Source organism: Narcine bancroftii, chromosome 2 (genome assembly GCF_036971445.1).
Source record: "Narcine bancroftii isolate sNarBan1 chromosome 2, sNarBan1.hap1, whole genome shotgun sequence".
Lineage (NCBI taxonomy): Eukaryota > Metazoa > Chordata > Chondrichthyes > Torpediniformes > Narcinidae > Narcine > Narcine bancroftii.
The window spans coordinates 217,329,850-217,354,411 of NC_091470.1; the positions used below are offsets into that span (position 1 = coordinate 217,329,850).

General features: G+C 39.3%; 1 protein-coding gene across 5 annotated transcripts in view; it reads left to right on the forward strand.

Moving 5' to 3' along the window:
- oxr1a (oxidation resistance 1a) overlaps window positions 1-24,562 on the forward strand; it is a 354,447-nt gene that overhangs the window by 170,202 nt on the left and 159,683 nt on the right. For all 5 annotated transcript variants that reach the window (XR_011352015.1, XM_069920289.1, XM_069920290.1 and 2 more), the window contains exons 3-4: window positions 20,921-21,028; window positions 23,619-23,732. Coding sequence is in view for 4 of the 5 variants with exons in the window: in XM_069920289.1 (XP_069776390.1) it covers window positions 20,921-21,028; window positions 23,619-23,732 (222 nt within the window). In the remaining variant the exon portion in view is untranslated. The remainder of the gene's footprint in view (window positions 1-20,920; window positions 21,029-23,618; window positions 23,733-24,562) is intronic.

Here is a 24,562-nt window from a genome sequence, read left to right on the forward strand (position 1 = left end):
ATATAGGAAAAAGAGTAGACAAGGTGGAAGAACGAGAAACAGCCATAGAAAAGGAAGTAGATGACTTAAAAAAGAAATTAGAAGAATCTGATAAAAAAGTTAAAGAATCACAGGAGCTGTTAGCTCAGAAGATAGATATAATGGAAAATTATAATAGAAGAAACAATATAAAGATAGTGGGCCTTAAGGAAGATGAAGAAGGCAAAAATATGAAAGAATTTATAAAAGAATGGATTCCCAGGGTCCTAGGAAGACCAGAATTACAGGAAGAAATGGAAATAGAAAGGGCACACAGAACATTAGTCCCTAAACCACAACCACAACAAAAACCAAGATCCATTCTAGTAAAATTCCTAAGATATACAACAAGAGAAAATATATTGGAGAAGGCAATGAAAAAAATAAGAGAAGACAAAAAAACCACTGAAATACAAGGGTCAAAAATTTTTTTTCTATCCAGATATAAGTTTTGAACTCCTGAAGAAGAGAAAGGAGTTCAATGCAGCAAAAACGACCCTATGGAAAAAAGGTTATAAATTTATGTTAAAATACCCAGTGGTACTTAAAATAGTTATTCCGGGGCAGCAAAACAAACTATTCTCAGATCTGGAAGAAGCACGAAAATTTGCAGAACAACTTCAAAACAGACAGAGAGATGAAGAGATGTAACAAGAACAAAAATGACAACAAACTATATGTATGTGTGTATGTTGGTGTATAGATATATATATATATATATATATATATATATATATATATGTGTGTGTATATATAAAAAATAGAGTATAGGTAAGAACTAAGAAGGGGAAGAAAGGAAGTAAGGAGGGAATTTAGAGAGCGACCTTTGTTATATATGAAGATTAAAATCTTTTCAGGGGGGGCTGGGTGGGAAAGAATTACAGTCACTGCGAAATCATTTGACACTTGCGAACGGATTCGCAAATCCAAATGGAGAGGGGAGATGTGGTTGCCCGACAAGGGACAAAGGGCAACTCAGAAAGGGGAAGGACTATTGGGGTTAAAGGAATTTTAGATATGAGAATAGTGGAAATATTTTATGTTTTAGAAATGTTGTATTATATTGTGTTCAAAAAAAGAAAGCAGAAATGGATAAGAAGGGAAGGTGGTGATGAGGAAATGGAAAAGAAAGATAAACAAAGTATGAAATGGCTATGTTGAACTATATGACTAAATATTAATGGAATACATAACCAAATGAAAAGGAAGAAACTGTTAAATTTACTGAAAAAAGAAAAAAATTGATATAGCATTCGTACAAGAAACACATCTAACTGAAGTGGAACACAAGAAATTAAAGAGAGATTGGATAGGACATGTAACAGCAGCATCATATAATTCAAAAGCCAGAGGAGTAGCTATATTAATCAATAAAAATGTACCAATCAAAATAGAAGAGGAAATAATAGATCCAGCAGGGAGATAAGTAATGATAAAATGTCAGATATATTCAGAATTTTGGAATTTACTCAATGTATATTCACCTAATGAAGAAGATCAAAAATTTATGCAAGATATCTTTTTGAAGATAGCAGATACGCAAGGGAACATACTAATAGGAGGGGATTTTAACCTTAATTTGGACTCAAACATGGATAAAACTGGAAAAAAAACTAACAGAAAGAACAAAGTAACCAAATTTATAATTAAATCGATGCAAGAAATGCAACTTTTGGATATATGGAGGAAACAACACCCAAAGGAAAAGGAATATTCATACTATTCGGGTAGACATAAAACATACTCAAGGATAGACCTATTCCTGTTATCAGCCCACATTCAAGGGAGAGTTAGGAAAACAGAATATAAAGCTAGACTATTATCGGACCACTCACCCCTGTTATTGGCAATAGAGCTAGAGGACATCCCACCAAGAATATGTAGATGGAGATTAAACTCCATGCTACTTAAAAGACAGGATTTTATAGAATTCATTGAACGACAAATTAAAATGTACTTTGAAATAAATACAGAATCAGTGAAAGATAAGATTATTCTATGGGACGCAATGAAAGCGTTAATCAGAGAGCAAATAATAAGTTATGTAACTAAGATGAAGAAGGACTACAATCGGGAAACAGAACAGTTGGAAAGGGAAATAACAAATATAGAATTATCAATAAAAGAAGATACAACTAAAAGAAGAGAATTGGCAGATAAAAAAATAAAATATGAAACACTACAAACATATAAGGTGGAGAAGAACATAATGAAGACAAAACAAATATTTTGAGCTAGGAGAAAAAACGCACAAAATTCTAGCGTGGCAGCTTAAGACAGAACAAACTAAAAGAATGGTATTGGCATTAAGGAAAAAGGACAAACAAATTTCATATAATCCAACGGAGATCAATAAAAACTTCAGGGAATTCTATGAGCAATTATATCAAACTGAAAACGAAGGGAAAGAAGACAAAATAGATGAATTTCTAACTAAAATTGAACTACCGAAATTACAGAGGAGCAAAATAAATTAATAAAACCATTTGAAATAGAAGAATTACAGGAGATATTAAGAAAACTACTGAACAGTAAAATACCAGGAGAGGATGGATTTCCAATAGAATTCTGTAAAACATTTAAAGACTTATTAATTCCTCCCCTCTGGATGTAATCAACCAGATTGATAAAACACAAAGCATACCAGATTCATGCAAAACAGCAATAATTACTTTAATACCAAAGACAGGGAAAGATTCACTTGCACCAGGGTCATATCGACCAATATCTTTACTTAACACAGATTATAAGATAATAGCTAAACTATTAGCTAACAGATTGGCCGACTATGTACCAAAAATAGTAAATCTAGACCAAACTGGATTTATTAAAAAAAGACGAACAACAGACAATATCTGTAAATTTATTAACTTAAGTCATGCAGTAGAATGAAATAAAACTCCAACAGTAGCGGTTGCTTTAGACGCAGAGAAGGCCTTTGACAGAGTAGAATGGAATTATTTATTCAAAGTACTACAAAAATTCAGCCTACCAGAGAAATATATTAATTGGATTAAAGCATTATATAAGGGGCCATTGGCAAAAGTGACAGTAAATGGATATATATCAAAACAATTTAACTTAAGCAGATCAACAAGGCAGGGATGTCCACTATCTCCCTCACTGTTCGCCTTAGCTATAGAACCACTAGCAGAACTGATAAGAACAGAAAATAAAATAAAAGGGATAAAAATAAAAGAGAAGGAATATAAAATCAGGCTATTTGCAGATGACGTTATAATATACTTAACAGAACCAGAAATATCAATAAAAGAATTATATAGGAAATTGAAGGAATATGGAGAAGTATTGGGGTACAAGATTAACACAAATAAAAGTGAAGCAATGCCAATGAATAATGCGGATTTCACAAAGTTTAAGAAAGAATCGCCATTTAGATGGCAAACACAAGCAATGCGATACCTAGGTATACAACTAAATAAAAACCTCGGCTATCTATATAAACTCAATTACCATCCATTACAAGACGACTTAGAGCATTGGAAAGACTTACCACTAACACTGATAGGAAGGATAAACTGTATTAAAATGAATATTTTCCCAAGGATACAATACCTATTTCAGTCATTACCAATACACCTAACAGAGAAATTATTCAAGGAGCTAAAGAAAATATGGGAGCCATACATGAAACACAATAGAGAAATCCTACCGTGGACTTCCATCACCTAAAATGACAGAAGGAGAAGATAATGAAAAGAACTGACTCAGTAAAATTTATTGTTTATTTTTATTAATTGACAAAATTGTTTAATGGGTTTAATGTATCTTATAGATTGAACTTGGAATAAATGGGGAAGGGAGGGAGGGAAGGGAGGGGGAAAAAGGGGGAGAAAACGACACTATATATTTAAGAAGAAAATGTCTGTATGTACCTTGGTCAATATGGTTTATAGTGTGAAAAATAAATTTTTTTAAAAAAAGTCTATAATTTACTTGTGCCTGTTCTGCGTTATGGGTGTGGATAAGTGTGGTGAAATCTGGGATAGGTGTTCCTCCCATATCCATAACCTGGTGCCATTGTCATTAACATCTGAGTCCAAAATGGCATGTGTTATGAGCCCAGAGGACCCCCAAAACCCAGCAGCAGTAGATATTCACCAAGACAAATGGGTTACTTAAACAAAAGTTGCTTTTAATTATCTTTAAACATGATAACAGAATCACACTTTAACTTATCACCATTGACTTAACTAATCTAACTTCAAATAACAGAAAAGTTATTTGATTCACAGTCCAATCTCACTTTTCATTCCTCCAAGTTTACTGGTTGCAGGCAATTCTTATACTGTGCACAGAATTTAACATTTATGAAGTTCATCAGGGTTTGGTGATTGAAAGGTAAATGGTTACTGCTCTTGTCAGTATTCGGAGAGAGATTTATTGTTCGTTGGACACAAACTGATTCCTTTTAATCAGCCACATCAGTGTCTTGCTGAAGAAACTTGCAGGGTTTTCCAGATGATGACCTCTTTCTCTCAGGTCACCACAGAGTTCCTTTTTGTTTCACTTATTTCAAGTGAAATATTAGGCAGCCAGTCCTCTCCTCTTGTATGGACCACAGGTGCTTTGAACAGGCTGAACAAAGCACTTACAACCCCTTTTCAAAATGGGGTTTTTCCACAAGGTTGCCGGCTTGTCCTGTTACAGTCCCAGCTGCTGCTGCTGAACTATTAGCACTGAATTCTCTCTCTCTTTCTCTCTCTCTCACTCCCAGAGAAAAGCCTGTTTTACCCTCTCTGCTTGCAAAACCACTTGACCCTCTTAGAACAGCCAACTGCATTCAGACAGACTGCAGCTTCGGACCTAATCCTCCGAGTTCTTTCTTTTAGCTGGCACGCCACATACTATTCCTCCTCTCTTCCTTTTTTTGTCTTATTCCTCTTTTGTTGGAAGGATGGCGGCGGGGGGGGGGGGGGCGAAGGCTCTTTGGGTGGAGGGGGAGCCTGCTGGGAATCCAACAACTCCTCTTCTCTATCCTCATGTATAAATAGGTTTGCTGTACCTGACAAGGTGTCCTCAGGCTTTAATACTTTAATTTTCTAAACTGTTGTTTCTCCCTGTCTTTTATCTTCTGCTGTTTGTTGTACCATCCACATTTTGACTGTAAAATTGGCCAGGATTTGTGTTCTCCTTTCTGTGTGCATATCCCTATCCCTCTGTGGCCTGTGGTTTCTCTCCAGCTCGTATTTCTTTCATCATCTCACTTCTTGTGGGCTCTCACTATCCACTTCCCTAATCCTTCCATTTCTTAGCTGCAGCATTTTTCCCCGCATATTAATTGTTCTTCCTCGCCTAAAGTGCTTGTACTCCACATTCCTCCTGCTGGCCCTGCTTCATCTCCCTACCTTTTAGTCAACACTGCTGACAGGAGATGGTATTGTTTACCACGGGAGGTTAGGAAAAAAGGTGGAGGCATTAGGTATAAATAAGGAGGTAGTGAAATGGATTCAGCAATGGTTGGATGGGAGGTGTCAGAGAGTAGTGGTAGAAAATTGTTTGTCCAATTGGAGGCCGGTGACTAGTGGAGTTCCTCAGGGATCGGTCCTGGGTCCACCATTGTTTGTTATATATATATTAACGATCTGGAAGTAGGGGTGGAGAATTGGATAAGCAAGTTTGCGGATGATACAAAGATTGGTGGTGTTGTGGACAGTGAGGAAGATTACCGTAGATTAAAAGATGATTTAGGAAGGCTGGAGGTGTGGGCTGAGAAATGGCTGATGGAATTTAATACAGATAAGTGTGAGGTGTTACATTTTGGAAGGCAAATCTAAATAGGTCATATGCATTAAATGGTAGGCTATAGAGATGTGCAGAGCAACAAAGGGATTTAGGAGTGATGGTAAATAGTACCCTCAAGGCTGATACTCAGGTAGATGGTGTGGTGAAGAAGGCATTTGGAATGTTGGCCTTCATAAATCGGAGTATTGAATTCAAGAGTAGGGAGGTTATGATGAAATTGTACAAGGCATTGGTGAGGCCAAATTTGGAGTACTGTGTACAGTTTTGGTCACCAAATAATAGGAAAGATATAAACAAAATAGAGAGAGTACAGAGAAGGTTCACAAGAATGTTGACAGGATTTCAAGGTTTGAGTTACAGGGAAAGGTTGTGCAGACTAGGGCTTTTTTCTCTGGAGTGTGGAAGATTGAGGGGGGACTTGATAGAGGTGTTTAAGATTTTAAAAGGGACAGACAGAGTAAATGTGGATAGGGTTTTTCAATTAAGAGTGGGGGAGATTCAAACTAGAGGGCATGTTTAAGATTGAAGGGGGAAAATTATAAGGGGAACATGAGGGGAAATTTCTTTATGCAAAGGGTGGTAGGGATGTGGAATGAGGTTCCGGCAGACGTGGTTGAAGCGGGATCATTGGTTACATTTAAGGATAGACTGGATAGTTACATGGAGAGGAGAGGACTGGAGGGGTATGGACTGGGTGCTGGTCAGTGGGACTAGGAGGGTGGGAATTTGTTACGGCATGGACTAGTAGGGCCGAACTGGCCTGTTCTGTGCTGTAAGTGGTTATATGGTTACAAAAAAACCCACATCTGCTGTACCGGGGCACCCCCATCGTTTTTGTCCAGGCCTTGTGCCATTTGCCCAGCCTGATTTTATAAACGTGTCTCAGACCGTTTTGGTTTGTATCACTCTGAGCAAAATTTCATGGACTAACAAGTGGTCGTTTCATAAATGTGAGTTAAATTTCCCAGACCAGCAAATAGTTGTTTCCAAATGTTTTCAGATGATACTTTTGTCCCTGAGTTAAAGTATGAAATTTCTCGGACTAGTCGTACTCATTTCAAAATCGGAGTTAAATTTCCCGGACTAACAGCGTAGTCATTTCCCAATTTACTGCAGGCTTTACAATCTCTGTGGCAATCAGCACAATTCTTTTCCTTATCGTACATAATTCTATTCTTATCATTCTTACTCTCTGGTCCTTTTGTGGAGCTCGACAGGAAACCAGATCAGCCTCGTATGAGGAACCACAGTGCTCCCAGGAGTCAGTGATGGAGTTTGGGCTCAAGTGTCCCGATGGTGCACTTCAACTCCTTCCGACAACCTGGTTTCCTTCATACGAAGAGATTGTCCCAGTGAGACTTGCCAACTATGCCAAAATGATAGTCCACGCTGTCAAAAACAGAAAAATACATACAGTACCATAGAGCATACAAAGCACATTTATTAAGTCATGCTAGCAGGACTGAAGGATATTGATGTCAGGTAGACAATATCAAATCTCATTCAAAGATCATAGGGAAACAATGTAAGATTTAATGTATTTTTGGGCATAAAAACTCCTCACTATTGTCACAATCACTCCACAGCTGGCTCTCCACTCACTCTGGATTACCTCGAAAACAGCAATTCGTACATATAGCTGCTCTTCATCGACGGCAGCTCATTCTTCAATACCATTATTTCCTCAGTGCTGATCAAGAAGCTACAAACTCTAGGCCTCTGTACCTCAGTCTGTAACTGGATCCTTGACTTTCTCATTGGAAGACCACAGTCAGTACGAATTGGAAACAGCGTCTCTTCACTGATTATCAACACGGGAGCACCCCAGGGATGCGTGCTTAGCTCACTGCTCTACTCGTTATACACTCATGACTGGGGCCAGGCACAATTCCAAAGCCATCTACAACTTTGCCAATGATACAACAGTTGTTGATAGAACCACAAACAGCAACGAGGAAGCGAACAGGAGGGAGATAGATCAGCTCGTTGAATGGTGTAACGACAACAACCTTGTGCTCAACGGTAGCAAAACCAAGATGATTGTGGACTTCAGGAGGGAGTTAGGGGAACACGACCCTGTCCTCATTGAGGACTCAGTAGTGCAGAGGGTCAAGAACTTCAAATTCCTGGGTGTCAACATCTCCAAAGATCTGTCCTGGATCCTCCATGTTGATGCAATCACAAAGAAGGCTCATGAGCAGCTAGACTTTGTGAGGTGTCTGAGGAGATTTGGTATGTCATCAAAAATTCTGGCTGGTTGCATCACTACCTGGTATGTAGGTGCCATCTCTCAGGACAAGAATAAACTCCATAACTCAACCTGCAACATCACAGCCACCAGACCACTCCATCGAGGACATCTACAAGAGGCAGTGTGTTTAAAAAAAAAAAGCGGCCTCTATCTTCAAAGACCCCCCACCACCCAGGCCATGCCCTCCTTCTTCACTCTGCTAGCATCAGGAAAAAAGTACAGGAGCTTAAGGAGGACTCAGCGGCACAAGGACAGCTTCTTCCCCACTGCCATCAGATTCCTGAATAATCAATGAACCAAAGACACTGCCTTACTCTTTATGCACAACTATTTTCATTTATTTTAATTTATAATCATATTATAAGAGGATTTATATGAATGTTTACACTGTGACGCTGCTGCAAAACACTGAATTTTTTTTTCAATTTTTTATTTTTCACACCATAAATCACATTAACCATGATACACACTTTTTCCTTTTCACACATATACAGTGCCATTTTCTCCTCCCTCCCTCCTCCCATCCCACCCTCCCTACCTCCCCCCTCCCGTCCATTTAAGGTACAAAATCTAGGATACATTAAACCAGTCAGACAATGTTGTCATTCAATAAAAATACACCAGAAATTCCACTGAGTCCATTCTTTTCATTTCCTTTTCCTTCCGTTAACTTAGGTAGTGATTGTCCCCGGTAGGTTTTCGCTATTGTGTTTCATGTAAGGCTCCCATATTTGTTCGAATATTTCAATATTATTTCTTAAACTATATGTTATTTTTTCTAATGGAATACATTTATTCATTTCTATATACCATTGTTGTATTTTCAAATTATCTTCCAATTTCCAGGTTGACATAATACATTTTTTTGCTACGGCTAGAGCTATCTTAACAAATCTTTTTTGTGCATCCTCCAAATCAATTCCAAATTCTTTGTTTTTTATGTTACTTAGGAGGAAGATCTCTGGATTCTTTGGTATATTGTTTTCTGTTATTTTATTTAATATCTGATTTAGATCTTCCCAAAATTTTTCTACTTTCTCACATGTCCAGATTGCATGAATTTTTGTTCCCATTTCTTTTTTACATCGAAAACATCTATCAGATACTGTTGAGTCCCATTTATTTAACTTTTGAGGTGTAATGTATAGCTCTCCACCGGCCACCGTGACAGAGGTGCACCAAAGAAAAGGTACAAGGACTGCCTAAAGAAATCTCTTGGTGCCTGCCACATTGACCACCGCCAGTGGGCTGATAACGCCTCAAACCGTGCATCTTGGCGCCTCACAGTTTGGCGGGCAGCAACCTCCTTTGAAGAAGACCGCAGAGCCCACCTCACTGACAAAAGGCAAAGGAGGAAAAACCCAACACCCAACCCCAACCAACCAATTTTCCCTTGCAACCGCTGCAATCGTGTCTGCCTGTCCCGCATCGGACTTGTCAGCCACAAACGAGCCTGCAGCTGACGTGGACTTTTTACCCCCCTCCATAAATCTTCATCCGCGAAGCCAAGCCAAAGAAGAAGAAGATAGCCTGTGTATCCAGTTATATTGTATCATACGTAACCTCGTATTTATTGTATTTCTCATCGTCCCAGAGCATAACTTCTCCCATGTTTTCTTTTTTATCTTTATATTTAAATCTTGTTCCCATTTTTGTTTAGTTTTACCATTTGTTTCCTCATTCTCCTTTTCTTGCAGTTTAATATACATATTTGTTATAAATCTTTTGATTATCATTGTATCTGTAATCACATATTCAAAATTACTTCCCTCTGGCAAACTCAAACTGCTTCCTAATTTATCCTTCAAGTAGGATCTCAATTGGTAATATGCCAGCGCTGGATCTTGAGTTATATTGTATTTATCTTTCATTTGTTCAAAGGATAAGAATCTATTTCCTGAAAAACAATTTTCTATTCTTTTAATCCTTTTTTCTCCCATTCTCTAAAGGAAAGGTTATCTATTGTAAAAGGGAGTAACTTGTTTTGCGTCAATATTAATTTTGGTAATTGATAATTTGTTTTATTTCTTTCTACATGAATCTTCTTCCAAATATTGAGGAGATGATGTAATACTGGAGAACTTCTATGTTGTACCAATTTTTCATCCCATTTATATAATATGTGTTCAGGTATCTTTTCCCCTATTTTATCTAATTCTAATCTCGTCCAGTCTGGTTTTTCCCTTGTTTGATAAAAATCTGATAGGTATCTTAATTGTGCGGCTCTATAATAATTTTTAAAGTTTGGCAGTTGTAAGCCTCCTTGTTTATACCATTCTGTTAATTTATCTAGTGCTATCCTCGGTTTCCCCCCTTTCCATAAAAATTTCCTTATTATTTTCTTTAACTCCTTGAAGAATTTCTCTGTCAGTTGTATTGGCAATGCCTGAAATAGGTATAATATCCTTGGAAAAATGTTCATTTTAATACAGTTTATCCTTCCTATTAGTGTTAGTGGTAAATCTTTCCAATGCTCTAAATCGTCCTGTAATTTTTTCATTAGTGGATAATAATTGAGTTTATATAGTTGGCTGAGATTTTTATTTATTTGTATACCTAGGTATCTTATTGCTTGCATTTGCCATCTAAATGGTGATTCCTTCTTAAATGTTGAGAAATCCGGATTATTCATAGGCATTGCTTCACTTTTATTTACGTTGATCTTGTAACCCGACACTTCTCCATATTCCTTCAATTTCTTATATAATTCTTTTATTGATAGTTCTGGTTCTGTTAAGTATACTATAACATCATCCGCAAATAAACTGATTTTATATTCCTTGTCTTTTATTTTTATCCCTTTTATATTATTTTCTGTTCTTATCAATTCTGCTAGTGGTTCTATAGCTAACGCAAACAATAAAGGTGATAGTGGGCATCCCTGCCGTGTTGACCTGCTTAAGTTAAATTGCTTTGATACATGTCCATTTACTGTCACTTTCGCTAATGGTCCCTTATATAATGCTTTAATCCAATTAATATATTTCTCCGGTAAACTGAATTTTTGCAATACTTTGAACAAATAATTCCATTCTACTCTGTCAAAGGCCTTCTCTGCGTCTAAAGCAACTGCTACTGTTGGCGCTTTATTCCCTTCTACTGCATGAATTAAGTTAATAAATTTACAAATATTGTCTGTTGTGCGTCTTTTTTTGATAAATCCAGTTTGGTCTAGATTTACCATTTTCGGAACATACTCTGCTAATCTGTTTGCTAATAGTTTAGCTATTATCTTATAATCTGTGTTAAGTATAGATATTGGTCTATATGACACTAGTGTGAGTGGATCTTTCCCTTGCTTTAGTATTACTGTAATTATTGCTATTTTACATGAATCTGGTAAGCTTTGTGTTTTATAAATCTGGTTGATTACTTCCAGGAGGGGCGGAATTAATAAGTCTTTAAATGTTTTATAGAATTCTATTGGGAATCCATCCTCTCCTGGTGTCTTATTATTTGGTAATTTTTTTATTATCTCTTGTATTTCTACTATTCCAAATGGCTCTGTTAATTTATTTTGTTCCTCTATTTTTAGTTTTGGTAGTTCAATTTTAGTTAGAAATTCATCTCTTTTCCCTTCTTTCCCTTCGTTTTCAGTTCGGTATAATTGTTCATAGAATTCTCTAAAGTTTTCCTTAATTTCTTTTGGATTATATGTAATTTGTTTGTCTTTTTTCCTTGATGCCAATACCATTTTCTTAGCTTGTTCTGTCTTAAGCTGCCATGCTAGGATTTTGTGCGTTTTTTCACCTAGTTCATAATATTTCTGTTTTGTCTTCATTATATTCTTCTCCACCTCATATGTTTGTAGTGTTTCATATTTTATTTTTTTATCCGCCAATTCTCTTCTTTTAGTTGTATCTTCCTTCATTGCTAATTCTTTTTCTATATTTACTATTTCCCTTTCCAACTCATCTGTTTCCTGATTATAGTCCTTTTTCATCTTGGTTACATAACTTATTATTTGCCCTCTAATGAATGCTTTCATTGCATCCCATAGTATAAACTTATCTTTCACTGATTTCGTATTTATTTCAAAATACATTTTAATTTGTCTTTCAATAAATTCTCTAAAATCCTGCCTTTTAAGTAACATGGGGTTTAATCTCCATCTATACATTCTTGGAGGGATGTCCTCTAACTTTATTGTCAGTAGTAAGGGTGAATGGTCCGATAGTATTCTAGCTTTTTATTCTGTTTTTCTTACTCTATCTTGCATACGAGCTGATAACAAAAATAGGTCTATTCTTGAGTATGTTTTATGTCTAGCCGAGTAATATGAATATTCCTTTTCCTTTGGGTGTTGTTTCCTCTATATATCCAAAAGTTGCATTTCTTCCATCGATTTAATTATAAATTTGTTTACTTTGTTCTTTCTGTTAATTTTTTTCCCAGTTTTGTCTATATTTGAATCCAAATTCAGGTTGAAATCCCCTCCTATTAATATGTTCCCTTGCGTATCTGCTATCTTCAAAAAGATATCTTGCATAAACTTTTGATCTTCTTCGTTAGGTGAATATACATTGAGTAGATTCCAAAACTCCGAATATATCTGACATTTTATCATTACATATCTCCCTGCTGGATCTATTATTTCCTCTTCTATTTTAAATGGCACATTTTTACTAATTAATATAGCTACTCCTCTTGCTTTTGAATTATACGATGCTGCTGTTACGTGTCCTACCCAATCTCTCTTTAATTTCTTGTGCTCCAATTCAGTTAAATGTGTTTCTTGCACAAATGCTATATCAATTTTTTCTTTTTTCAGTAAATTTAGCAGTTTCTTCCTTTTAATTTGGTTATGTATTCCATTAATATTTAATGTCATATAGTTCAACGTAGCCATTTTATACTTTGTTTATCTTCCCTTTCCGTTTCTCCATCATTACCTTTCCTTCTTATCCATTTCTGTTTTCTTGTTTTGAACCCTTTATAAGACAACATTCCTAAAACATCAAACATTTTCCTTATTCTCCTATTTAAAACTTCTTTAGCCCCAATCTCCCCTTCCCCTCCTGAGTTGTCCTTTATCCCTTGTCGGACAACCACATCTCCCCTCTCCATTTGGATTTGCGAATTCACTCGCAAGCGTCAGCTGATTTTGCAGTGACCGTAACTCCTCCTCACCCAGCCCCCCCCAGAAAAGAGGTCACTCTTTTAATTCCATCCTTATTCCCTCTATTCCATTTCCTTCCCTTATTAATTCTTGTCTATTCTCTCTATATTTTCCTCTAAATACGGATACATTCATGTATGCACACTATACATATACACACATATACCTCTTTACCAACATACATATAAATCGTGGTCATTTTTACTCTTATTACATGTCTTCATCTCTGCTTGTTTTGTAGTTGTTCTGCAAATTTCCTTGCTTCCTCTGGATCCGAGAATAGTTTTTTTCCATAAGATCGTTTTCGCTGTATTGAACTCCTTCCTCTTCTTCAGGAGTTCAAAACTTATGTGTCTTTTTAGTTCGCAGTCTTTTGTACTCTCGTTACACGTCTTCATCTCTCAGTCTATTTTTGTAATTGTTCTGCAAATTTTTGTGCTTCCTCTGGATCCCAGAATATTCTGTTTTGCTGTCCTGGAATAAATATTTTCAATACCGCTGGATGCTTTAGTATAAATTTATACCCTTTCTTCCATAAAATCGCCTTTGCTGTATTGAACTCCTTTCTCTTCTTCAGGAGTTCAAAACTTATATCTGGATAAATGAAGATTTTTAGCCCTTTGTACTCCAGTGGCTTGTTGTCCTCTCTTACTTTTTCCATTGTTTTCTCCAGTACCTTTTCTCTTGTAGTATATCTTAGGAATTTTACTAAAATAGATCTTGGCTTTTGTTGTGGTTGTGGTTTAAAGGCCAATGCTCTATGTGCCCTTTCTATTTCCATTTCTTGCTGTAGTTCTGGACATCCTAGGATCCTGGGGATCCAATGTTTTATAAACTCTCTCATATTTTTGCCTTCTTCATCTTCCTTAAGACCCACTATCTTTATGTTATTTCTTCTGTTATAATTTTCCATTATATCTATTTTCTGAGCTAACAGCTCTTGTGTCTCTTTAACTTTTTTATTAGATTCCTCTAATTTCTTTTTTAAGTCCCCTACCTCCATTTCTACTGCTGCTTCTCGTTCTTCCACCTTGTCCATTCTTTTTCCCATTTCTGATAAGGTCATATCTATTTTACTCATTTTCTCTTCTGTATTGTTTATTCTTCTTCTTAAATCATTAAATTCTTGCACTTGCCATTCTTTAAATGACTCCATGTATTCTTTAATAAGAGAAATTATATCCTTTGTCTTGCCTTTCCCTTCTTCTTCTATTTCACTGTACTCTTCCTCTTCCTCTTCTTCTTCCTCTGGGTTGGCCATCTGTTGTTTCTTTGTTGTCCTTTTCTTCTCTTCTTTCTTGTTTTCGTTGTCTTCTATGTTCTCCTCTTGCTGCATGTGTTCTGCAGCTGTCGTTGCCGGCTGTGGAGATCGACTCCCCAGCTGGTCACCCCTCCCGTCGGTGGGTTTTTTTGCATGTGCATCGCGCATGCGCGACTCCTCGCACATGCTCGGTTGCGCACTTTTACTCGGCTCAGCGAGCCATTTTTGTAGTCCACTTTCTACCGACCTGAGGGAGCGGGTTTCTCTCTCCACTGCGGGCCTCTTCGAACAGGTAAGGCCTTCTCCTTCTTCTTCCGTTGTCTTCTCTTCCTCTCTTCTTACCGTTGGTTTCGATTTTTCTTTTTTCGTCGCCATCTTCTTTCCACCTTTATACTCACTTTACTTTAATTATTATTTTTGTGCCTTTGTGTTTTCCTTTATTTTTTCCGACTTTTCTGGAGAGGGCTGGAGTTCACCGTCTGGCCACTACTCCATCACGTGACTCCTCCGCAAAACACTGAATTTAATGACTTGTTCATGACGAGAAATTCTGATTCTGTATTTTAGTTTGTCCAGTCTTTCCCTGTACATTGCAACCTTCTAAATCAGGCAACATCCTGGTAAACCTCTTCTGTACCCTTTCTAAAGCCCCAAAATTCTTTCTGCAATGGATAAACTAGAATTGCGTATGGAGTTACAAGTGTGGCCCAACCAAAGTTTTATATACTGTTGCTGGGACATGACTTCCTTGCTTTTCTACTCAATGTCCTACCCAATGAGGCCAAGCATACCGTCTGCATTTTTACCACCCTATCTTCTTTCATGGACCACAGATCCTTCTGCATATCAATACATTTAAGAACAATCCCATTAACTATACATTCCCCTTGCATTTTATCTCCTGACGTGCAACAGTTTTGTACGGTTAACACCATGCCAGCGACATGGGTTCGAATCTGGCACTGTCTGGAAGGGGTTTGTACGTCCTCCCTGTGCCTGCATGGGTTTTCCCAGGTGCTCTGGCTTCCTCCCATCTTCTAAAGCTACAGAGTTAGTAGGTTTAATTGGTGTATTTGGGCGGCATGGGCTCATGGACCAGAATGGCCAGTTCCTATGCCGCACCTCGAAAAATTTATAAATATTTGATAAAAATTTGAATTTATAAAAGAATAAACCTTGCACTTGTCTGGATTAAACTCCTTCTGCTGTCTCCCACAACTCCACCAATCTATGTATCATCTGCAATCTTACTAAGCCCCTCTGCCTATTTTATTCATCTTGGTTATCCGTGTCCCAACTCCGATCCTTGCACAACACCCCCAGTCATGGGCCTGCAGCCAAAATGACACTCTTCCACTATGGGCCATCCAATTCTGATTTCCAATTTACAACTCACCATGAATCCCATGTACCTGCCTCCTCTGGATCAGAAGGTTCAAGTTTCTACCTCACGTTTTTCTCTTTTTTTTTGAAAATTTTATTTACAAATTTTACAAAGTAAACATATACAATATACTCATTTAAAATCTAATTTAAAACTACCCCCCCCCCCAATCCCCCCTACCACCTCTTTCTTCTTTGGCTTGGCTTCGCGGACGAAGATTTATGGAGGGGTATGTCCACGCCTGCTGCAGGCTCGTTGGTGACTGACAAGTCCGATGCGGGTCAGGCAGGCACAGTGGCAGCGGTTGCAAGGGAAAATTGGTTGGTTGGGGTTGGGTGTTGGGTTTTTCCTCCTTTGTCTTTTGTCAGTGAGGTGGGCTCTGCGGTCTTCTTCAAAGGAGGTTGCTGCCCGCCAAACTGTGAGGCACCAAGATGCACGGTTGGAGGCGATATCGGCCCACTGGCGGTGGTCAATGTGGCAGGCACCAAGAGATTTCTTTAAGCAGTTCTTTGGTGGACCTCTGTCTCGGTGGCCAGTGGAGAGCTCGCCATAGAACACGATCTTGGGAATGCGATGGTCCTCCATTCTGGAGACGTGACCCACTCAGCGCAGTTGGGTCTTCAGCAGCGTGGATTCGATGCTTGCGGACTCTGCTAGCTCGAGTACTTCGATGTTGGTGATGAAGTAATTCCAATGAATGTTGAGGATGGAGCGGAGACAGCGCTGATGGAAGTGTTCTAGGAGCCGTAGGTAATGCCGGTAGAGGAACCAAGATTCGGAGTCGAACAGGAGTGTGGGTATGACAACGGCTCTGTACACGCTGATCTTTGTGTGTTTCTTCAGGTGGTTGTTTTTCCAGACTCTTTTGTCCCACCTAATCCACCCCTAACAACCCATCCCCGTTCGGAGCTTTTTTATTCCCCAAAAAAAACCATTATATCGGGTTTTACAGGTTGCTGCTTGGTGTGCCATCTTTTTACATCTTTTTCTTAAAAAAACATTTACTTAGCATCCAAACCCATATACTCCAAACACAGACTCCACATTTTATCAAAAAAAAAGAATAATTATTCCATAAATTGTAAGTTATCTTTTCCAGGTAAATACATGATTGAATTTTGTTGTGCTATCTTTGTATACCCAATTCAACATCGTTTTTCCAAGTAACAGCTATAAATTTTCTAGCTACTGCCAGCCCTAAACATATAAATAAAATTTGAGGTTTATCCAGTTGCAAAGCTGTCATTAGTGTATTCATATATCGCACTAAACATAGCCATGGACCAACATACAGATCTATCTTGAATAAATCTTGCAAAAACATAATTTTTTCCCCAAAAGGTCTGACTTTTGTACATTCCCATACTGAATGTAAGAAAGTACTTGTCTGTTCACTGCACTGGAAACACAAGTCTGATGAACTAAATCCATATTTTTTCAATTTTTCCGGGGTTAAATACAACTGATGCAAAAAAATTGTAATTAACCAAACTATATCGTACATTAATTAACTTTGTGACACTGTCAACACACACATTAGACCACTCCTCCATCGATATAGGTATAGATAGATCTTTCTCCCGTTTATCTTTTGTTTTATATATATCAACCTTCATCATCTTTTCCTGTAGTAACATACATTTCCAAAACAAATCCCTTTTTCCCCTTATCAACAATTAGTTTCTCAAATTTTGCTTGACCAGGTAATACTCACTCTCTAATGTTTTGCCCTTTGATCTCATTTTGCTTGGCAGCTTCTGTTCTCATGTATGAATCAATGTGTCTTGTATTGGATCAGTGGTGGATAGTGCAAACTCCTCAGCTTATTTTTCCCTTTCATAACACCTTGACCGGAACTCCACTTTCTTGTCTAATACCCGGCAGCATGGTTAGTGTGATACTGTTACATTGCCTGCGACCCGGGTTTGAATCTGACACTGTCCGTAAGGAGTTTTCATGTTCTTCCCCTGGGTTTCCTCTGGGGGCTCCGGTTTCCTCCCACCCTTCAAAACGTACAGGGATTGTAGGTCAATGGGTGTTTTGGGAGGGTATGGGTTCATGAATTGGAAGGTCCTGTCACTCCTCTGTATGTCCAGAATTAAAAGTAACATTAATTCTCACCTTTGAATGCCAAGCAACTGATGACGTGGGAAGACTGGCCAATTTGAAGAAGTAGCACTGTATATCTCACTCTATAATCACCAGCCAGAAGCAACAACTTCCCGTGATATCTGACCACCAATATTTTATTGTTCATCTCTCATTCGTGCCACTCAGTCTTGGCTCCTTCCAAAAAAATCAATCACAGTGACCAGAGAGCAAGGTGACCTCAGTTTTGCTTTGCTGAAAAATGAAGACGTGTATTCCTCGAATGATCTTTAAGATCTCTGTTTCCTCTCTCCTTGACATTTCTGGCCTGGGGACATATAAATAGTCACAGGTTCTTGAGGGGTGTGAAGGTGCAATGACTGTTCACCTCAGGGCATTGAGTTCATATTTGGAGAGGTTGTGCGGCACCTTTATAAAAACCTTGGACAGACCTCAGCTGGAGCTCTGCGTGCAGTTCTGGTGGCCAAGATAGAGGAAGGATGGAGTGATGCCGGAGAGTGTGGTGGGGAGGGAGGGGGGGAAAGTCACCTGGATGTTGCCTGGGATGGAGCAGCTCAGTTATGAGAAGACAGGAGACGCTGGGTCAATTCTCCCTGGAGTGGGGCAGGGTAACAGGGACATGAGTGAGCTGTATAAAATTATGAGGCCACAGATGGGGTAGGTTACTGGAAATCTTTCTCCATATCAGAGGGAGATTAAAACTACAGGTCCAGGTCAAGGTAAGGGGGAAGAGATTCAGAGGGATTGTGTGAAGCTCCCCCTTCACCCAGAAGCTGATAAGGACTTGGAATGTACGGCCCGAGAGAGCGGTGGAAGCTGGGCTCCTGACAGTACATAAGAGATGTCCAGATGGACATTCAAATTGCTCAGCCATAAGAAGAAGATAGATCTGTTGCTGGTGATGGGGTTTATACAAAAGGGACCTTTGTCGATATTGACAGGATGGGTATAACAATAAACTCAACATCTCACCTGAATGGTCTGTTTCAACACTCAGATTCAGAATTTATTGTCATGAACGAGTCATGAAATTTGGTGTTTTGTGGGCAGAATCATGGTGCAAACCATATTATATCCATCTTACAACATTACTATAAAAAATTAAAAATAATAGTGCACAAAAAGTAAGGCAGTGTCTTTGGTTCATTGATTATTCAGGAATCTGATGGCAGCGGGGAAGAAGCTGACCTTGTGCTGTTGAGTGCTTGTCTTTAGGCTCCTGTACCCTTTCCCCGATGGTAGCAGGGTGAAGGGGGCATGTCCTGGGTGGTGGGGATCTTTGAGGATAGAAGCTGCTTTTTTTTTTTAAGATGCTGCCTCATGTAGATGTCCTCGATGGAGTGGTGTCTGGTTGCCATGAAGTCGCAGGCCGAGTTAACAACCCTCTGGAGTTTATTCTTGTCCTGAGAGTTGGCACCTCCACACCAGGCAGTGATGCAACCAGCCAGAATGCTCTCGACAATACACCTGTAGAAGTTCTCCAGAGTTTTTGGTGACATACCTAATCTTCTCGGACACTTCACAAAGTATAGCTGCTGGCGCGCCTTCTTTGTGATTGCATCAACATGGAGGCTCCAGGACAGATCCTGGGAGATGTTGACACCCAGAAATTTGAAGTTCTTGACCCTCTCCACTATGACCCCTCGATGAGGACGGGATCATGTTCCCCTGTCTTCCCTTTGAAGTCGACAATCATCTCCTTGGTTTTTGATGACGTTCAGCACAAGGTTGTTGGCGTGACGCCATTCAACGAGCTGATCTATCTCCCTCTGGTACATTTCCTCAATGCTGTTTGTAATTCTACCGACAACTATGGTGTCATTGGAAAATTTGTAGATGGCATTGGAATTGTGCTTGGCCACACAGTCATAGGTGTATACTGAGTAGAGCAGTGGGCTAATCACGCATCCTTGGGGTGCGCCTGTGTGATCACTGAGGAGGAGATGTTTCCAATTGGTGCTGACTGTGGTCTTCAGATGAAAAAGTCAAGGATCCCATTGCAGAGTTGGGTACAGAGGCCTGGAGTTTGTAGCTTCTTGACCTGCACTGAAGGAATAAGGGCATTGAAGGCCGAGCTGTAGTCGTTAAAGAGCAGCCATATATATGAATTTCTGTTTTCGAGATGACCCAGAACTGAGTGGAGAGCCAGCGATATTTCATCAGCTGTGGAGCGATTGTGACGGTAGATGAATTGCACTGGGTCCCGATCTTTGCTTAGGTGCGTGTTCATTCTGGCCATGACCAACCTCTCTATAATGATATTATACCATCCTTGAGTGTACGTCCAGAGGTCCTTAATGCTAACAAAAAGGTAGTTAGAAAGGCATGTGGAATCTTTTTTTAAAACCTCTATTAGAATATTCAGAGAGAATAGTAGTTTAAAGAGGATGGTGCAAAACTATGTGCAAGGCTAGTTATTCCACAGTTTGAATACTCTGTTATGAAATACCAAAGTCGACGGACGCTATAATTGTTGTGAAAACTCCAAAATGCTGGATGAACTCTTCACGCAATGTCCATAAGAGATAAAGATATATAACTACTCTTTTGGGCCTGAGTCGTCCTCCAAGGTTTGAATACTATGTAAAGCTCTGGTCACATGATATTGTATGATGATGTATTTGTGAGAAAAGGTTTCAGAGGAAGCTGAAGGGAGGCTTAATTGAGGTGCAAAAAACTGATGGGCCCAGAGAGGGTAAATGGCAAGGACCTGTCTCTCTCTCTCTCATCTGAATGCACTTAAAAAGAGTAATAGGTTGAAGGATGGGGAAAATTCCCTCCCACCCCAAGAAAGTGGGAGGTATCTGGAACTGACTCCCTGCGAGGCTGATGGAGAGGAGCAAGCTTCATCACGTTGAGTGGACGAGCTGTGATCTGTGGGACTACCGACCTACTGGAAGCTGCTGGATACAACTTTGCGTAAATGCAGCAAAATGACTTGCTCCTGTGTCTCTTAATGATTCCTTGAATGGCCGCTGATCTTCTGACTTTCTGGGTTGGTTTCTTTGACAGGTTGAATCAAGGGACTCTCTGAATAGCATCGCTCTCAAATTTGACACAACGCCTAACGAGCTTGTACAGCTGAATAAATTGTTTTCCAGAGACGTGGTCCCTGGCCAGGTAATAAGCTTATGTATTCAATCATATGAAAGACTGAACCATGCAAAGTACATGATATAACTCTATTGTAATAAGGCAGGTCGAATGCTTTCCTCTTTATCAGCTTCTATTATACATAGAATATTTAGTACAGAGAAGTTAGTGCACTAGTTATCCCACAGTTTGAATAAGCTGTACAGTTCAGGTCACAGGTCGGATGCAGAAGGGCTGGAAAGCCCATTACCGGGGCTGGAAAGTTGTAGAATGTGAAAAAATAATATGGGCTGTGATCTCGTCCACTCTCTTAAGATTTGCACAACTTCTCAGAGCAGGAACAGGCTCTGTGGCCCACAATTCCTGCAGCAGGCATTCAAGCACAAGTTTACTTCTATCCCATTGTGCAAATCCAATCTGACGAAACTGCATTTTCTGGTCCTCACTTCAAAAACCTGGCGACACAACACACATAGAGACAAACAAAATATATGCCGTACATACATAGATAGGACACAGAAAATTACAGTATAGTATAGGCCCTTCAGCCCACAATGTTGTGCCAACCCATAAAAACCTACCAAAAAAACCCAAAACCCTCCCTACAATATCACCCTCTTTTTTCATCCACGTGACTTTCTCAAAGTCTCTAAAATTCCCCTATTGTTCCAGCCTCCACCAACACCCTGGCAATGCATTCCAGGCACCCAAACTTTCTGTATAAAAAAAAACTTACCCCTGATGTCTCCCCTAAACTCTTCTCCCTTCATTTTGTACAGATGTCCTTTGGTGTTTGCTACTCCCGCCCTGGGGAAAAGGTTTTGGCTGTCTACCTTACCTATGCATCCCATTACCTTGTAGATCTCTCATCCTTTGCTCTAAAGAGAAAAGCCCCAGCTCTGCTAACCTTGCCTCATAAGACAGATTTTCCAATCTAGGCAACATCCTGGTGAATCTCCATAGCTTCCACTTTCTTTCTGTAATGAGGTGACCAGAAATAAACGCAATATTCGAAGTGTGATCTCACCAGAGGTGTATGGAGTTGCAACATTACTTCACCAACCCTGAGCTCAATGTGCTGACTAATGCAGCCCAACATAGGATTTCTTAACTATCCAATCTACCTGCACAGCAATCTTGAGAGATTTATGGATTTGGACCAAGGTCCCGCTGTTCTTCCACACTTTTAAGTATCCGACCATTAACCCTGTACTCAGCCTTTAGGTTTGACCTTCCAAAATGCATCACCTCTCACTTATCCAAATTGATCTTCATCTCCCACTTCTCCGCCCAACTCTGCACCCTATCTATATACTGTTGTAACCTACAACAACCTTCAACACTATCCACAACACCTCCAACATTCATATCAACTGCAAACTTAGTGACCCATCCCTTTGCACCTACATTCAGGTCATTTATAAAAATCACAAAGAGCTCGGGTCCCAGAACAGATCCCTTTGGAACTCCACTGGTTACTGACCTCCATGCAGAATACTTTATGCCCACTACTACACTCTGCTTTATACAGTAGTTTTCCCACCACTGACATATGACTCACTGGTCTACAATTCCTAAGATTCTCTCTATTTGTATGAGGGGACCTCATTTGCCATTCTCCAATCCTCTGGCACCTCCCCTGTGGCCAACGAGATGCAAGAATCATTGCCAACACCCAACCAATCTCTTCCCTCCCTCCCCCTATCTTGTACGGACCTGGGGAATTGTAAATCCTAATATTTTTACGAAGATCCAGCACTTACCCTTTTTAAAATCTCAACATGGTTGCAGGGGTGGGCAGTTTATCTGACCCACAGGCAAGAAGGCACATGAACTGGATATCCAGCCAGCGATCTACATTTATCGGTACAGTGCTGCTGCCTCCTCTCCCTACAACCACCCCCAGGTCCGACGCCATCTGGTGAATACTGAAGCAAAGTATTGATTTAGGACAGCGGTTTTCAAACTTTTTCTTTGTGCTCACATACCACCTTAAGTAATTCCTATGCCATTGATGCTCTGTGATTAGTAAGGGGTTAGTTAAGGTGGTATGTAAGCTAGAAGAAAAAGTTTGAAAACCACTGATTTAGGACTTCCCCAACCTCCTCCATCCCCAGGAACATGACTCCTTTATCCTTAAGTTTTATCTTGAACTTTCAGTCTTCACTTGGGGGACTCTGTAGTGTGACATAATTGCACAGGACTTTAATGCCAGGCTTGTTCTTAATGCACCTTTTGCTCAATGGCCATCAATGACGCTCCAACAGTGGACCCTGGAAAGTTGATGTTCTGACGTAATTCTTGTTTGTCTATTCCTTTCTTCACTCGTCCAGGCGAAGTTGTATGTTCCTGCAGATGTAATTGCTAATATGGGTTGATATAACCAGGCCTAATCCACTGTGGCACTGGGGAATTGGCCAGCTATAGTAATTGCAATTAATTAATTAAAATAATTAAATCAAACATGAAGTTGATTGTTTTTTGTCATGCTTTTATTGGTTCTAACTAAAATGCTAAGTTGAGAACTTCACTAAAAATTAGGAATATTATTCATCCTGCGGCAGAGTATAATTAGTTATTGAGTAGCTTCATTTGTTTTAAATTCTGTCTCCTGCAGAATCTCTATGTTCCTGATCCAGATTATATTTCCAGTGTGGAGAGTTCACCATCACTGAGCCCCGTCAGCCCTTTGACCGCAACGTCTTCAGAAATCGAGTTTGAGAAAGCTTCGGTGAGCGCCAGAGAGAGGGGGTGAAAATGTCATTTATAGCTTGCAATGAACTGTCGATATCTTGCTGGCTCAAGGGTGCACGGTGAAAAATGCTTATAAAATATGAAAGTAGACAAATTTACAGCATGTAATACTAATGTCATTTACATAATTTTAATCAAGGAAAAGTAGGTGTCTTAGAAAAATTTGGGTTTCTTGAAGTTCATATATTTCAAGATAAGGTGCTTGGGATAAGTACAGGGAGAATGTAAGTTTTTCACATTGAGAGTGGTGGGTACATTGAATGCGCTATCAGCAATGGTGGTGGAGGCAGGTACAACAGAATAATTTAAGAGACTATTAGGTCGGTGGATGGAACTAAGAAGAATGGAGTGTTAAACTATGGGAAAATTCTAGGCCAGTGGTTCTCAACGTTTTCCTTTCCACTCACATACCACTTTAAGTAATTCCTAAGCCATCAGGGCTCTGTGATTAGTAAGGGATTGCTTAAGGTGGTACGTGAGTGGGAAGGGAAAGTTGTGAACCACTGCTCTAGACCCAATTGTTACTGAAATATTTTGCTTGAGAAAAATTGTCATTGGCCCATTTCCTTACGAGTTCTGAAACCGTGCACATAACGAGTCAATGAGGTATGTTAAAACAGTGGTTTTCAAGCTTTTTCTTCCCACTCACATCCCACCTGAAGCCATTCCTTACTAATCACAGAGCACCTATGGCCTAGGGATGGCTTCAGGTGGAATGTGAGTGGAGAGAAAAAGGTTGAGATCCACTGTTCTTGGCAGTCAGTAGATTAGGTTATTATGTTGGCACAGTACTGTTGGCCAAAGGAC